Source organism: Danio rerio, chromosome 23 (genome assembly GCF_052040795.2).
Source record: "Danio rerio strain M-AB ecotype USA chromosome 23, GRCz13ab, whole genome shotgun sequence".
Taxonomy (NCBI): Eukaryota; Metazoa; Chordata; class Actinopteri; order Cypriniformes; family Danionidae; genus Danio; species Danio rerio.
In genome coordinates this window covers 2,259,128-2,276,450 of record NC_141043.1, presented here as the reverse complement: position 1 = coordinate 2,276,450, position 17,323 = coordinate 2,259,128, and the positions used below count along the sequence as shown (strand labels likewise).

At 40.7% G+C, this 17,323-nt stretch overlaps 1 protein-coding gene across 4 annotated transcripts in view; it reads right to left on the bottom strand.

Annotated features, from left to right (window-relative positions):
- Positions 1 to 17,323, bottom strand: part of cpeb2 (cytoplasmic polyadenylation element binding protein 2) — a 43,970-nt gene that overhangs the window by 6,474 nt on the left and 20,173 nt on the right. Inside the window, exons 4-10 of one of the 4 annotated variants that reach the window (XM_087306404.1) lie at positions 11,447 to 11,497; positions 8,527 to 8,550; positions 7,498 to 7,671; positions 4,031 to 4,120; positions 1,974 to 2,092; positions 772 to 886; positions 33 to 214 (exon numbers count right to left, since the gene is read on the bottom strand). In XM_087306404.1, coding sequence (XP_087162530.1) covers positions 33 to 214; positions 772 to 886; positions 1,974 to 2,092; positions 4,031 to 4,120; positions 7,498 to 7,671; positions 8,527 to 8,550; positions 11,447 to 11,497 — 755 coding nt within the window. The remainder of the gene's footprint in view (positions 1 to 32; positions 215 to 771; positions 887 to 1,973; positions 2,093 to 4,030; positions 4,121 to 7,497; positions 7,672 to 8,526; positions 8,551 to 11,446; positions 11,498 to 17,323) is intronic. The other 3 variants (XM_087306405.1, XM_087306406.1, XM_087306407.1) reach the window with 3 other exon arrangements.

The following is a 17,323-nucleotide window of genomic DNA, read 5'->3' as shown; positions in this document are numbered from 1 at the left end:
AATCTGTGAGCAGTGTGGTGTGCTGTGTTTACCCGTTTGTCGATGTCTCCGTGCTGCAGCTGGACGAATCGGGCGCTGATGGCAGCGATGTAGCTCTGCTGATTGGAGAAGGCCACACGCCCCGCCCCCTTTGGGTACTTCAGCTCCGGGTCAGTGTCAATCCCGGCATAACACACTCCACCATACAAGCGGTCCATGATCATGGCCAGCTCCACTGCACAACAGTAAACAAAGAGCGCAAACATTTTAGTGCTTGATGGAAAACTAAAACAGGATGAGGTTTATAAAATTAAAGAAGTTCTATTGTCATGTTGGGCAGCACAGGGGCTCAGTGGTTAGCACTGTCACCTCAGAGCAAGAAGATCACTGGTTTGAGTCCTGGCTGGGTCAGATGGCATTTCTGTGTTTTAGTTTGCATGTTCTCCCCATGTTGGCGTGGGTTTCCTCTGGGTGCTCCGGTTTCCCCCACAGTCCAAACACATGCGGTACAGGTGAATTGGGTAAGCTAAATTGTCCGTAGTGTATGTCTGTGAATTAGTGTGTGTGGGTGTTTTCCAGTGATGGGTTGCAACTGGAAGGGCATCAGTGGCGTAAAACATATGCTGATTAAGTTTGCGGTTCATTCCGCTGTGGTGACCCCTGATTAATAAAGGGACTAAGCTGAAAAGAAAATGAATGAATGAATGATATATGCTAAGCTAAGCTAAAAGTGCTACCGCCAGACCTGGAGATTGCCTGAATGGAATAAAAAAATGGGAAAACGTGTCTTACCAGCTCTCAGTGGACGCGGGACTCCTCCTACAAAGATGGTCTTACGAGGGTCCAGCGGCTGCGATCCGTCCATCACGAAATCACTGTCACTCAGGTTCCACGGGCGAATTTGGACCTGAAACCACACACCGATCCACAACATGACGCTTTGTCCACAGACATTTAGATGTGTGAAATCTGGTTTAGGGCATCACGATGGCGCAGTGGGTAGCACGATCGCCTCACAACAAGAAGGTCACTGGTTCAAGCCCTGAATGGGCCACTTGCCTATTTCTGTATGGAGTTTGCATGTTCTCCCTGTGTTGGCGTAGGTGTCCGGTTTGCCCACAATCCAAACACATGCGCTTTAAACTAAATTGGCCGTAGTGTGTATGTGTGAGGGCAAGAGTGTATGGGTGTAGCTGAAAGGGCATCCGCTGCATAAAACATATGCTGGATAAGTTGGCGGTTCATTCCGCTGTGGTGACCCCTAATTAAGGGACTAAGCCGAAAAGAAAACGGATGAATGAATAAAATCTGGTTTAAATAAATAGAAGTCCTTAAAAGGACAGTACACCCCTCCCCCCCCCAAAAATAAAATTCTGTCATCATTTTCTCATCTGTATCCTCTCTCTTCGCACGTCATGACCTTGCCAAGTATGATGTGATCCTGGATTAACATCTATGTTGACCCTGGACCATCATTTTTGTTGGAAAATGTTATCCATATCTACTACCTATCCCTAAACCCAACTATAACTGTACATTACACCCAAAATCTGAGGGGATTAATAGTTGGATAACATTTACACAACATGTAGAAGTGCATAAACCTAACCGTAAGCCTAACATTAACATAAACGGTAAACATATCCCTTAATTCTGATTGGCTGATTGGAATGTTGTTCCCGGATCAACATAGATGTTAATCCAGGAACACGTCCTACTTGGTGAAATCCGGTTGGTGTTCTCTCTTCTGTTGAACACAAATGAAGAAATACTTAAGAATGCTGTAAAAAAAACGCCATTGACTACCATAGTATATTTTGTTCCTACTGTGGATGCCAAATGGCTGCTTTCTTCAACATTCTTCAAAATATCTTCTGTGCATTCAACAGAAGAAAGACATTTATAAAAGTGTTCAGCACTTGAGTGTGACTGAATGAAAATCCCTGTTGAAGGTATACAGTGTGCATATACAGTATGTGTGTGTGTAGACTCACAGGCTTGTCTTTGATGGTGGGACTGGACACACACAGGTAGAGTTTGCCGTCCTCCTCCAGACAGGCTTCGATCAAGGCCTGAACTGAAGTCTCCTCTTGGAACAGGAGAAAAGCATAACCTACACACAAACACACACAATCAGTATACTCTATATTCAAAGGAGTTGTAAGGAATGTTGAATGCAGACAGGACTGCTCACCAAGGCTGCATTTATTTCATCAGAAATACAGCACAAATTGTAAAATTATGAAATGTTATTGCACTATAAAATAACTGTTCAAAAGTAGTTTATTATGTAATTTAATCATCTACTCCAGTGTTTTAAAAGATTACTCCAGCTTTCAGAGTCACATAATCCTTCAGAAATCACTTAAATATTAATTATTAATATTATTATTGTTATTAATATTATTATTATTATTGGTAATAGTAATAAAAGCAACAATGACTGGAGTAAAAATTTTATTTGGAACAACATACAATAAAAAAGCAGTTATTTAAAATGTTAATACATATTTAACAATTTATTTACCTTTAATAAATGCAGAAAAACTGAATAATTTATATATATATATATATATATATATATATATATATATAGGGCTTTACATTAACTTTTTTTAATCACCAGCCACAGTGGCTAGTTTTCCAACGTTACTAGCCACTCTGCATTTTCACTAGCCACAATTAGTTGTTGGGAAAATATTCTTATATGCATAAATATGACTTCGACATGCTAAAATTACTTGATTTAGTTTTTGTGTTATGTCCACATGCCTCCTCATTAATTTCGCGTTTTGTGTGTCGTGTATGAGCAAATGGGTCATGGTTTCATTCACATGACAGAACTCAAAATTAAGAATTTTCCTAATTTATCTCTGACCACACCAAACAAAAATTATTTCTTAGCCACAAATTTTAAATGTGTCAAACAAGCTAAATATTGCCGTATACCATACTTTTTATTTAACAAACTTCTTTTATAAAACCAAAGAAAAGCAATTGACTTTTAAAAATAATTATTGTCGTGTATCAAAAATATGCACAGTAATCTGACCTCGCTAAAGGTCTCTCAGATCAGTTAACTACACCTAAATGAAGGGGTAATCTCATATTAAAGCAATGTTGTTGTAAAAAATGATAATTAAACCATATAAACAAAAATAACCGTAAGCAAAAGAAAGCAGGTGAAAAACACACTGTGTGATAATGGAAGGATGATCACACGGTTAAGGCCAATTAATAATCTGTTCAAAGCGAAAGCAACCGGTGCTGCTTACAAAAAGACATATTTGCAGCTCTTGAAAGCAGCGAGACTGTGTGTGCATTAGCATTACTTTTTTGCCTGACTATTTGAAAGAGATCCGATCACAGTTGCGTTCCAGGCATGCGTGCTTCAAGGAAGGAAACAGTCGCACGAGTGATTATCCTCTCATTCGGTATTCATCTGCTTTCTTCTGCTCGTGCGAATGCAATTATTTATTTTTTTTGTTAGTCGTGCTGTTTCTCCATTCTAAGATCACATTTGCAGGCATATTGGGTCATTTTTATAGTCGAACCCTGCTTTTAAGAAAACCACAATTTAAAAATGATTTTCAACCAGCCAAAGTGGCTAGTGGGAGTGACTGTCTTACCCGTCAAAGCTAAAGTCTACCCGCGTTTGGTGGGTTGGCGGGTGTTAATGTAAAGCCCTGTATATTATATTATTAATTAATATTAAATAAATATATAATTTAAAAAAATAAATAAAAAAAAAACCTGACCCCAAACTTTTGACTGGTAGTGTAAATGTAAATGACTCATCTCCGCACCAGTCCTGTATTTCTGTCACACTGAAAAAAGTGTTGCATGCAGAACTGTTGCAAGCTATTTATTTGTGTTGAATTTAAACAAACAAATTAAATTGAGTAATGTTGAACTTAATTTGTTTGTTTAAATTCAACACAATTAAATTGTTTACAGCCACTTAACGTAAAAAAAATTAGTAAATCCAAGGAATCATCTTTGAATTATTTTTTTCAGTGCAGCTGTAAATGTGCTGTTTTTCTAGTCGTACCTTTAGGGGGGAAGTAAGACTTGCTCTCTGCTTTGTGAGGCCAATCAACCACCAAGTGCCCGAAGCGCCGAAAACTGCTTGTGATTTCATCTGTGTGAAAGAAAAGAGAGAGAGAAATCAGACAAAGAGCAGAGAAACACACAGCTTTATCATGCTGGACCATCACACTGTGTCCTAAATACACGTGACGCGTGATAAAAGCTATCTTTTCCATCTTAAAGGGAGTTTTTGTGCTATTTGAGCATCAGCGATGTGTGACATTTCTATAATAGAAACAGTTTCTATCTGTTAAAACTACAGCATAAACTACAGTGACCATGATCACCTCATTATGGGATTTATTCAGTGCTAAAATGAATAAACACTATTTAAAATGACATTTATTGCTATACTACTGAAAGCAGCAGCAAATAGTTCATCTCAGATCTGGAAAGTAAAATAACCAGCAGACGGTTTCTACTCTAATAGTAGCCTATTAATAATGTTAAAGAGGTTTAATATGTATTAATTAAATTAAAAGCCTGTTCCATTTCGTTGATAGTTTCTGTCAGGTCAGTCAGCAGGTGAAAAGCACACTTCTTCAGCTTCAGCTTGGCCCTGGTCGCTAAGCAAAGCCAGTGTTGGGAGTAACCCATTACAAAAGTAATGATTACAATGGTATATCCCTTTTTACTGTAATGCGGTAATTTAAAGTCAGCATGAACTGCAAGCTGCGGCCAATTTTTATTCATATCGTGACACAAAGAGAAAATGAATATTAAATGAGCAAACAGTGGGCGTGGCTTGTTTTTTTCTACTGCGAGCTGATTGGATGTAGTAACATAGGCATTTCATTCAAAAAGATGGGAATGAATGTACTAATGTAACAGGATTATTTTGGATTTATTGATTTCACTATATTTTCCTCCTGTTTACATGCTGTTCATTTAAAATTGTTTTGTGTTTAGAATATAAATGTAAAAAGAGTCTGTAAAGCCACAGTGGTTTCACCTCTTCTCCCCCCCTTGGGTTAACGTCAAGGTGGTATAGTCCAAGCAGCCATACCTGTTGCACTATTGCTTGAGTGCTCTTTTCCACCTTTACCTTGAACTAAGGAGGTATGCTCTACCTGTTCCATATAGAACTTAGTTCTGGTCATAATTAACACACACACAAGTATATATTTAAGTTTAATTTTAATCCATTGTTATAATTACTGATGTAAAAACAGTTTGTTATATTGTAGAATGATATTTTTGTTGACAGTGTACATTTAATGTAATGAGCTGAAGCTGCCGATCTCATAATAACATTCTCTGTGCAGACTCAAAATGGTGTCCTCTCGTCATTAACTACACTACACAACGCAGAGCAAAAGAGCGTACGGTTACGCTAACATTGTGAGACATTCACGCTGCACACACCAGAGAAAAAATCTGCAGGTAAAATAGTGTCTTTTTACTGTTGCTGGAGGTATTGCTGGATTTTAGAAAGCTTGTCAATAAAAAATGGGTCTGGATGCAGACCTGGTGCAGTGCAATCTGAGCTGCATCCAATGCTTTTTTTAATGGGCTCACCTAACCCTACCCATCACAGTGAGGACACTCGCTCCATTTGAGTGCATTGTGTCTGACATTGCATCGCTGAGTGATGCAATCTCAGCTTGCATCATAAAGGCTGCATCCAGATACTATTGGTAAAATCTCTGTCAATACCAGCAATGAGGAGGTAAGATGCTTCATATAATATAGATAAAAAAGGTCCTGTGAAGTGCTTTGAGATGTGCATTTTTATTCATAGTTTGACCTAATCTCAACTGAAACATGAAGAGAGGGCGGGGCATAGGGTAGCTCCTCCCCTTTAAACAGCCAATAGTGTTTTGTTTTTCTCACAGCTCTGCCAGTAAGAGTGGTTGAGCTCAAGCGCATCAAATTAAAAGGAAAAAGGAGGCGGGGCATGTTGGATACTAGAGAACATCTGATTGGTCAAAAGATTTGATGAGAAACTGAAGTATGAGGTGATGTCAAAAAATTTGTTGATACATTTAGGCAAGAGAAAGTGACAAACTGCATGCTTTGGGTGTTTATATCAGTTTTATATTGTCTAAATGCAAATGTTGTCACTGTTCTGAAGTATCTAACATCTATTTTTTATTTTTTATTTTACGATACCTGTATGGAATAAATACAAATACAGTGTATTTATTGTGTTTATAATGTATTTGAGAACACTTGTGGTGCTTTTGAGTTGGGATAGAGGTGGGGTTATGGACAGGTTTGGTGGTGTGGGTAGGTTTAAGGGTGGGTTAAAGTGTAAGGGATGGTCAACAGTGTATTTACAAATGTAATTACAAAAGTTAATTACAGATGTAACTACAGGTATTTAATCAAGCATAAGTACACAGTAAATACATGTTTTTACACAATAAGTACATTGTAACAAACTATTAATTCCTGTGTAAGAACATATTAGTTAAGGTCACTTAATATAAAGTCGGACCAGTTGAGTTCATTCATTCAATTTTCTTTTCAGCTTAGTCCCTTTATTAATCCGGCGTCACCACAGCTGAATGAACAACCAACTTATCCAGCATATATTTTATGCAGCAAATGCCCTTCCAGCTGCAACCCATCTCTGGGAAACATACATTCACACCCCACACCAGGGCCAGACAGAATCGGACGTTTTTTGCTATTTCTGTGCAGAATTTTGCTAAAAATCTGTGGATTTATGCAGAATGATTTTGGGAGAATCATAACTAAAACCTAAATATATGAAATAAAAAGTAACACTCTGCTGGTCCTAGGAGGGAATCACTGAGTTTGTCTCTGTGACAGGCTTAGTCCATATTTTACCCAATTTGGGTTTAAATTGTATATTATATTATTATTGTTATTATAATTATGTGTTATTATTGTTATTGTGTTATTGTGTAGGGCTACAGTTTCACCTATATAAAAAGCTATATTTTTGGGGTGTATAATTATAATGCAAGTTTGTTAATCATGTATTAAGATGTACTTTAAATGATTAAAATCGATAAAAAAAAAGGTCCCACTTTATATTAAGTGTCCTTAACTACTATGTACTTACATCAAAAATTAAATACAATGTATTTACTGTGTTTATAATGTATTTGTGAACACTTGTGGTGCTTTTGAGTTGGGATAGAGGTTGGGTTATGGACAGGTTTGGTGGTATGGGTAGGTTTAAGGGTGGGTTAAGGTGTAAGGGATGGTCAACAGTGTATTTACAAATGTAATTGCCAAAGTTAATTACAGATGTAACTACATACAGGTATTTAATCAAGCAGTAGTACACAGTAAATACATGTTTTTACACATTAAGTACTTTGTAGCAAACTATTAATTCCTATGTAAGTACATATTAGTTAAGGCCACTTAATATAAAGTGGGACCAAAAAAAAAACATTTAAAGACACACTCATAATTTCAATCCCAAGACTAGAAGTGGCGTCAGAAACAAACCTTCGTCAATGTCGGGAGGCAGGCCGCCCACAAACACTTTTCGGGAAAACCTCTCGATGCGCTCGCCGTTCTGGTGCGGGTAACAGTGAGGCGAGCCCAACACACCCGGGACGCCCTGATTCCCATGACCATCATCCAGTAAACCGTCATCAATGGGAAAGAGTGAAGAGCGTCCTGCAGGAAAAAACAGACCACATCTGATCAGAGAACAACCCTAGAGTGAATAGTCCCTAGAGTGTGTGTGTGTGTGTGTGTGTGAAGTTTCAGCTCAAATTACCACACAGATGTGTCTTTAATAACTCTTAAAAGTTTTAAGCTTTAATCCTAATTGTGGTGTTTTGGTGAATGTCGCTTTAAATTCAAATGAGATTGTGCTTTTTTTTTTAGAAGAGGGCGGAGCTACAAATGCCTGTGTGTCAGCATAGTGGCAGATTCAAAAACAACGAGGGAGAGATGGTCACTAGTGGGCGGGGCTTTTCCCCTTCTGATGACACATACAAAGGGAGAATGTCAATCAAAGTGTTTCTGCAGACTGTTTTCATCAAGTCTGATAATAAAAGGTAGAATAAATGAATTTTGACCATTATCAGCTGGTTATATTTACACACTGCTGACACACAACTGTGTTTAAACCCCTTATAAAAGTGATTTCTGCATAATAGGTCCCTGTTAAATACAATGCTTAAAATTGATCGTTCTGTGGAAATCAATTTAAAACAAATCCACTACTTGTACTTTATTCTTTATACTAAATATTTATTACATTTATTAGTATTTATTAATACTTGATTCTGATTGGTCGTCACAACATTCCTAGGTATGCTCATTTTGGGATAAAGTACATTCAGGAGGTTGTTATCGCAGAATAAACCCTGACAGGCAGCACAAAAGTGGAGCACAGTTGTTTAACTGAAGGGCTTGCTAATGGTCAATGAATACCCAAAGAGCAGCTTGCACACATATACACAGTACACAAACACACAGAATGTGACCATGCGAACACAGAGAGCTCAAAGATCCGTATTTTACCTCGTCGTCTGCCATAGCTCCTGGCTGCATGTGAATAAAAACAACACAGAACACTGTGAAACACGCGGCTCCAGGCCGAACGTCATGATTGTGTAAATACAGTCACGAAACATTCACTACAGAAGATTTTTGTCTAAGCAGAGTCAGACCTTAATGTCCTAATTAAATCATTCAACATCAAGGCATGATCATACTTTAATTTGGTCAAATAAGTGTAATCTAGAGGCCTTTGCCTTTCATATAAGCCACTTCTGATACCAAATGATCAACTAGAAGTCACGTTATTATTTGTTGTTCCTAAATTTTGTATAGCCGACAAGACTTTAGTCAGGTGCCGTCTTGGCACAAGTCCAAATACATGTGCTACAGGGGAAGTGAGTAAGCTAAATTGCCCGTAGTGTATGAGAGTGTGTGTGTGTGTGTGTGTGGATGAGTGTGTATGGATGTTTCCCAGTGATGCGTTGCCATTGGAAGGGCATCCGCTGCGTAAAACATATGCTGGATAGGTTGGCGGTTCATTCCGCTGTGGCGACCCCATATTAATAAAGAAACTAAGCTGAAAAAAAACTGTATGAATGAATGAATGAATATTATTATTCCCATGCAAACAACGATTTACAAAACTTAATGCGAGAATGTGAGCTCCTGTATGTAAACTCTAAATAAACATATTTAACTTCAATATTGACTGATTTAAAACGCTTTAAATCATCATATAAGCCATAATCAATAATAAATAAAGTCGAATTTATTCTGCCATACGTTCACTTTCAGGAAAGTTTCTACACACATCTGATAAATCAGACCCTTGTGGACTATAAAGCCTGGTTTATACTTCTGCGTCAAGTGACCGGCGTAACTCATGGCGCAGGTAACGCGCGTAGCTGTGCATTTATACTTCTGCGCGCTGTCTCTGTTGGTCTGTATTAACACTTTCGAAACGCTAGTGGGCAGTGAGGTGTAAATGTTCCTCTGTGTCGAGTTTCTTCGCTGCTGTTTTGCTTTTCCTGAACACTTCCTGGAAGTACAAGTGGCTCAAACTCGCTCCTTTTGAGGAAGGAACCGGCGGAAGAGCAACAACTTAAACTATGAAGTAAACACAGAACAAAACTTTCCATCAGGAGCTCCTTCACGGGACTCCACACTTGTAAACAATCGCTCCATTGGGCTGGCGTCCAGCTCGCGCCATTCGCGCGGCTCTCGGCCCCGCCCAGACTCGTCAGCACTACCAAGCCGACCAATTACAGAGCTTGCGCTACGCGTCATTGCGACGTGTAGTTACAATTTTTGAGAGGTGCACGTCAGCGACGCCGACAGCACCATAGCATACGCCGACGTTTGACGCAGAAGTATAAATCAGCCTTTATACATCGCCTCCCTTAACAGATTGGGGACACAAATTCTTAGATCATTCCTGAAATGTGTAACTTTTCTCTAAATATGACTCGATCAATTTGCTCATCCCCCGGTGATGGTAGGGTTTAGGGTGGCGGGGTTGTGTGCCATGCCTCAGTTTTAAAATCAGACATTTTCATACGACTGAACTCGTACAAATTCATATGAATTAGCCACTAAACTGACTAAATGTAAAATAGTTTGTTTCCTCGTGGGATCAGGCTGGCATTACCGATGCTGGCCTCAGCAAGCGAAATGAAGTCTTTCTGCTAAAATGACAGTTATTTTTAGAGTATAATCTAAGATGATCCCATTATCCAAAAAAAGAAAGCAACAGCTGTTGCAGAAATACGCCATCGCAAGAGAGCAAAAGCACAATCCTGCGCAGCTTTAGAGACTGTGACCTAAACTGAGCAATGCTGATCTCAATACAGCCAAACACAACAAGAAGAGCTCAGTCACACGGGCTAAAAACAGATGAAGCCCTACTGTCTAAACCAGAGGTCACCAAACATGTTCCTGGAGGGCCGGTGTCCTCCAGATTTTAGCTCCAACTCTAATCAAACCAACCCAAGCTTATTCTGGAAACGTAGCCCCACGGACGTTTCTGGATTTACGTGGCTGGAGGTATGTAAGGCCACGTTTAGTTTTTCTCGAGCGAACGATGCGGGGCGGTGTGGTACCGCTCCGCTCCTCCTTTTCGCGCTTGCCGGCCGACGGCTGACCTCCAGGTGGAGGGCTTTCCCAATGCAACCAGTTTGTCCGCTTAGCTCGCAGCGTTACGTCGGCGGAAGCTTAGGCCCAGAGAAAGAGGAGCCGGCCGCCGGGACGACCGGGATCGGTCCGGGGAAGAGCGGTTCCAGAAATCAGGTAAGATGAAAAACAGAATCCAAAAAGTAAGGGCGAGATCGCGGCAGGATCCGAAAACGCTATCGAAATCAAATACGAGGACTTTTGCTTTTTTATTCTGGACGGCTTTTGCAAACCGTCGCTTGGGTTTAGGGAAGGAGGAGGAGGGCGGCCAGGTTGGCCGATCGGCCGGCCACCTGGTCGATTGTTTGGTTGTTCAACCAGCCAGTCGGACGGAGGGTCGCTCCACAGCGGCCTCCAGCGGCTTTTCATGCGAGAACAGTGCGGGCGCGAACGGCGCTGGAAGGGCATGTACTGTGTAAAACACATGCTGGAATAGTTGACAGTTCATTCCACTGTGGCTATCCCTGATAAATCAGGGACTAAGCCGAAGGAAAATTAATGAATAAAAAATGTATTATACAATGAATATATAATCAAATAATCAAATAATAATAATAATTTAAAGAACAAACCTGGAAAGATTCTCAACAAATTCTTTTAAGGATTCAACAAATCACTCATTTAAACTGGGAGTTTGCAGCTAAGACCAGCATAATCAAACCTATGCTCTCGAGCCCACATTAGCTGGACATTTCTCAAGATGGCCTCTGCTAATGTGATCATATTACAGACAGAACGAAGGCACAAAACTGAAGCTGACTGCCATATTTACCATTGAGCATGAGTAGGCCGTCAGCGCCTGGGTGTGGGCATCCCACATGGCCTGAACATGAGAGAAGAAACAGAGAGAGAGAGATAGAGAGCAGGATCAAACTTACAGCCACAAACCTACAGAGCAGCCTGTGTAGGGAGCATCTTTAGACACCTAACGCAAGCAAAACCAGAATGAGCTCAGAGAGAAAATAACAGCAAACAACTTTACTTAAATGTACAATTCACAAAATTAACAAATCAATAAGCATCTTTTAGACCACTCACTGCTTATTAATAGTTAGTAAGGTAGTAGTTGGGTTAGATTAGGGCTGTAAAATAAGATCATACCTCATAAGCACTAGTAAACCCTACTGAAAAAAACAGCTTAAACCAGCCTAGGCTGGTTGGCTGGTTTTAGCTGGTCAACCAGGCTGGTTTTAGAGGAGTTTTGGCCATTTCCAGGCTGGTTTCCAGCCATTCAGGCTGGGAGTCCAACCAAAACCAGCTATGTTCAGCTTAAACCAGGCTGGTCAAGCTGGTTTTAACTGAATTTAGCTGGTCATTTTCCAGCCTGACCAGCTAAGACCAGGCTGGAAACCACCCTGGAAATGGCCAAAACCCCTCTAAAACCATGCTTGTCAATCAGCTAAAACCAGCCTAGGCTGGTTTAAGCTGGATTTTTCAGCAGGGAACAGTTATAATCGTAATAATAGGCAGGTAATACGCGTCTAATTAATGATGTGAATTGTTAGTTAAACTAAAGTGTTGCCAACTTTTGTATTTTTGGACACTTTACAGTAAAGTTTCATGTTTTTACTAACATGAACTAAGAATGAACAATACTGTAAAGCATGTATTAATCATAGTTTAACATTTACTAAAGTATTATTAAAATCCAAATGCATAGTTAATATACTGTGATTTAACATGAGATAACAACTTTATTCAGTCATTTATAACTAATGTTAAATAAATAGTGTATTTAATGCGCTATCCATTGTTTGTTCATGCTAGCAAACAAATGCTACATTATTGAACAGTGACCAACATATCATTAGCTTAGCAACATGCTAAACAACACACAATCAGAGTAAGCACCCAATGAAAAAGAGTATTTTACCTGCTAATTTGATGCTAACAATCAGCTGTTAAAGCATCATTCACACAACTCAAGATAGATGCATTTATGACAGTAGTTTAGAGGGTTAGTTTTATGAAGAGAGACAAACAAAACACACTCCTGTCCAGCTGATGGCGCTAATGCACAAAGAAGATTATGACAGATGACAGGATGTTACACAAAATGGTTAGTAAAGGCTTAAAAATAAATTATTTATCATATAAAAACGCAAATATTCACTAAAGGAGACATTAATTCACCCCTTGAGGTTACGTGAGGAACTTTTTATTATAAGTAGATGCGCTTTTGGACTGTTGATTAAAATCAGCCAACATTGCTATTGCAGAGCTGCAAAAGCCCCAGATATATTTTAAAATACCTCTGACTAAATTAGAAAGACAGAAAAAATCATATAAACCTATAGTATGCCTCAAGAATGAGTAAATGATGGCATAATTTTTGTTTTTGTGTGAACTAACCTTTTAATAGTCTTTCTAGATCTCTGCAGAGAAGAAAAATCCAGCTTAAACCAGCCTAGGAAGGTTGGCTGGTTTTAGCTGGTCGACCAGCCTGGTTTTAGAGGGGTTTTGGTAACTTCCAGGCTGGTTTCCAGCCCTTTCCAGCCTGGTCTTAGCTGGTCAGGCTGGGAGATGACCAGCTAAAACCAGCTTGACCAGCCTAGCCAAGCTGGGACCCCAGCAAAAACAAGCTATGTCCAGTATAAACCAGGATGGTCAAACTGGTTTTAGATGGTTTTAGCTGGTCATTTTCCAGCCTGACCAGCTAAGACCAGAAATGACTGGAAACCAGCCTGGAAGTGGCCAAAATCCCTCTAAAACCAGAATGGTCGACCCGCTACCAGCCAACCATCCTAGGTTGGTTTAAGCTGGATTTTTCAGCACGGTGAGAAGTAAAATCCACATCACAGCTATAACAATAAAGTCACAGAAAGCTAAATCATTGCAATCACTTTTAAAAAGTATCATATTTTTAGCCAATAAATAATTAAAACACAATCAAACTCCTTCTGGCTTTCCAGTGTGCAAGCATTTAAAGGGACAGTTCACTCCAAAATGTCAAATCTGTCATCATTTACGCAAACCACTTTGAGTTTCTTTCTTCTGTGAACACAAAAAAAAAAGATATTTGGAAGAATGTTGGAAACCTGTAACCATTGACTTCCTTAGTAAGACAACAGATTCTATGGAAGTCAATGGCTGTCGGTTTTAAATATCCTCTTTTTTGTGTTTAGAAAGAAGATCACGTGTTTGTTTACAAATGTTTATATCTGTATTGTAGTTTCATCTTCATTGTGGTAAACATTACATCCATAATTTCATAACCTTCAGGATTTTGGCTTAAAAGTCAGCGGACAGCAATAAATCTCAACAGGGTTTAAAACACAGTACTTTTCTCTTGCAGGGAAAGTTGCTAGCAAAGATGAATTAGCGTTGCTGTGTTAGTAGGTCACCCTTAAGTTTGACCCCGATCACATGACTGACGCAAACATGATCTGAAGCTCTGTCACATGACGCTCCACATGTGCACATTAGACAAGGAGGAATTCACTTTCAATCATGTCAGAAACATGAGGGGGGTGTTTAAGACGATCCAGAGGCCCAGGCGGTGTTGCAGACGTAAACACTGGGTTTACTTTGGTGTGATCTACACTCATGCTGCTGGTTTGGCCACTTGATAATTTTAGCTGTCTAACAGGAAAGGTGTTGAAGGAAATCTCTGGTGGTATCTTAACCAGGGTGTGAATTATGCATCAAAAAATCAAATGGTTTTGGCCATTTCCAGGCTGGTTTCCAGCCATTTACAGCCTGGTTAAGCTGGTCAGGCTGAAAATGACCAGCTAAATCCAGCTAAAACCAGCTTAACCAGCCTGGTTTAAGCTGGACATAGCTGGTTTTGGTTGGGCTCCCAGCCTGGCTAGGCTGTTCAAGCTGGTTTTAGCTGGTCATCTCCCAGCCTGACCAGTTAAGACCAGGCTGGAAATGGCTGGAAACCAGCCTAGAAATGGCCAACCAGCTAAAACCAGCCAACCAGCCTAGGCTGGTTTAAGCTGGTTTTTCCAGTAGGGGAATTATTATTATTATTATTATTATTATTATTATTATTATTATTATTATTATTATTATTATTACAGCTCTAATTCCATACATTCAGATTTAAGTACAATGTAAAAACATCTATACACAAGCAGAACCAACTAAAAGTATTTTCTACAGGGCTTAATTGTTTGTATTAAACAATATCTCTTTCTTTTTTAATTCTCGGTCACACATGAGGCCTGAACATGCTGTCCTCAGATTTATCCATAATCTAGTCTGCTAGATTTATCAGAAAACATCCAGGTACACAGACAACCAAGTAATTCTTCCAAGTACTCTTAACACACACACACACACACACACACACACACACACACACACACACACGCACACACACACACACACACACACACACACACACACACACACACACACACACACACACCCATCTGTTGTCATATAATAATTATATGCTCCTAGAGACACTAGAATGTTCCACAGCGCTCTCGTTGTTCATCCACAGTGATTCAAGCTACTGTTTCCTCTCCTCTGCTTTTTCATCATGTATAAAACAGCTCATGGGATAAACCAATACTGTGCAGTGGTCTGGCTTCTCTGCCAGGTGTTTAATATTTCAGCAGCAGTGTGTTGTTGTCAGCGCTTCAGCTGGTGTCAGCACATTCCCTGATGCGGGCTAGCACTCGTGACGACCCATTACCCGAGCCATCGTTTACCAAGCAGGTTCTGAGGAGTGTTTCGCTCAGCACATCTCTCACATTCAATTAAGAGCACAACAGCATGCTAGAAACGCTAAACTGCATCAAGCTCACTGGTAGCTTAGCTACAACACAACTAACAAGGATATATAACATAAATGAGTGGTTTTGAATTGTTAAACTCTTAAAGAGCGCTCAACAATCTGTAAACAAGCTCATTTTACAGCTCACCAGCAGTTATACAGCTGAGTATTCTTCAGCCAATCTCCGTCTGACAGAAGCACTTTTAGCTTAGCTTAGCATAGATCATTGAGTTGAATTAGACTGATTTAGACCATTCATTCATTCATTTTCTCTTGGCGTAGTCCCTTTATTAATCCGAAGTCACCACAGCGGAATAAACCGCCAACCTATCCAGCAGGTTTTTACGCAGCGGATGTTCTTCCAGCCGCAACCCATCCCTGGGAAACATCCACACACACTCATACACTACACCCTGCTGAAAAATCCAGCTTAAACCAGCCTAAGATGGTTGGCTGGTTTTAGCTGGTCGACCAGGCTGGTTTTAGAGGGGTTTTGGCCACTTCCAGGCTGGTTTCCAGCCATTTCCAGCCTGGTCTTAGCTGGTTAGGCTGGGAGATGACCAGCTAAAACCAGCTTGACCAGCCTAGCCAGGCTGAGAGCCCAGCCAAAACCAGTTATATCCAGCTTAAACCAGGCTGGTCAAGTTGGTTTTAGCTGATTTTAGCTGGTCATTTTCCAGCCTGACCAGCTAAGACCAGGATAAAAATGGCTGGAAACCAGCCTGGAAATGGCCAAAACCCCTCTAAAACCAGACTGCCCTACTGAAAAAAAACAGCTTAAACCAGCCTAGGCTGGTTGGCTGGTTTTAGCTGGTCGACCAGGCTGGTTTTAGTGGGGTTTTGGCCACTTCCAGGCTGGTTTCCAGCCATTTCCAGCCTGGTCTTAGCTGGTCAGGCTGGGAGATGACCAGCCTAGCCAGGCTGGGAGCCCAGCCAAAACCAGCTATGTCCAGCTTAAACCAGGCTTGTCAAGCTGGTTTTAGCTGGATTTAGCTGGTCATTTTCCAGCCTGACCAGCTAAGACCAGGCTGGAAACCAGCCTGGAAGTGGCCAGAACCCCTCTAAAACCAGCCTGGTCGACCAGCTAAAACCAGCCAACCAGCCTAGGCTGGTTTAAGCTGGATTATTCAGCAGGGCGGACAATTTAGCCCACCCAATTCACCTGTACCGCATGTCTTTGGACTGTGGGGGAAACCGGAGCACCCGGAGGAAACCCACGCCAACACGAGGAGAGCATGCAAACTCCACACAGAAACACCAACTGACCCAACCCGGACTTGAACCAGCGACCTTCTTGCAGTGAGGCCACAATGCACACCTCTCAGCCACCGTACCGCAGGGAATAACTAATAACAAACTTAATAAATAAAATAAATAAGTGGTTCTGATGTTTGGCCCACCACTGTTATAAACAGGGGTGTCGAATTCTTACACATGGCTCATTTAGCTGAGCCAATATTCAGACTGCATTAGTAATCATCCAGCGTTACCCCAGCATGGAGATTAAAGTAACCAGCATCAATGAGGATTTCATGTTGACTTTAAACAAGGACCTGCGTAAACTGCAGAGACCCTCATTCACAATCCTGTCCTTTATCTGACACACACACACACACACACACACACACACACACACACACACACACACACACACACACACACACAGAGACAGAGTGTGTCCTGTGGTAAATATATCCAGACCCACACCCTCCTCTCTCCCTCTCTCTGGGTGTCTGCAGTGAGTGCCGCCCTGTGTGTCTGGTCCATCTGCTTCAGCAGGTTGAGCGAGAAACAGAGAGAGAGAGAGAGAGAGAGAGAGACCCACCCTGATCCTCTCCTCCCACACCAGAGACCAGGGGCCGGTTGCACCAGCAGTGCGCAAGTTAAAACCAAGCCTAGTTGGGACTTAAAGGGACTCTA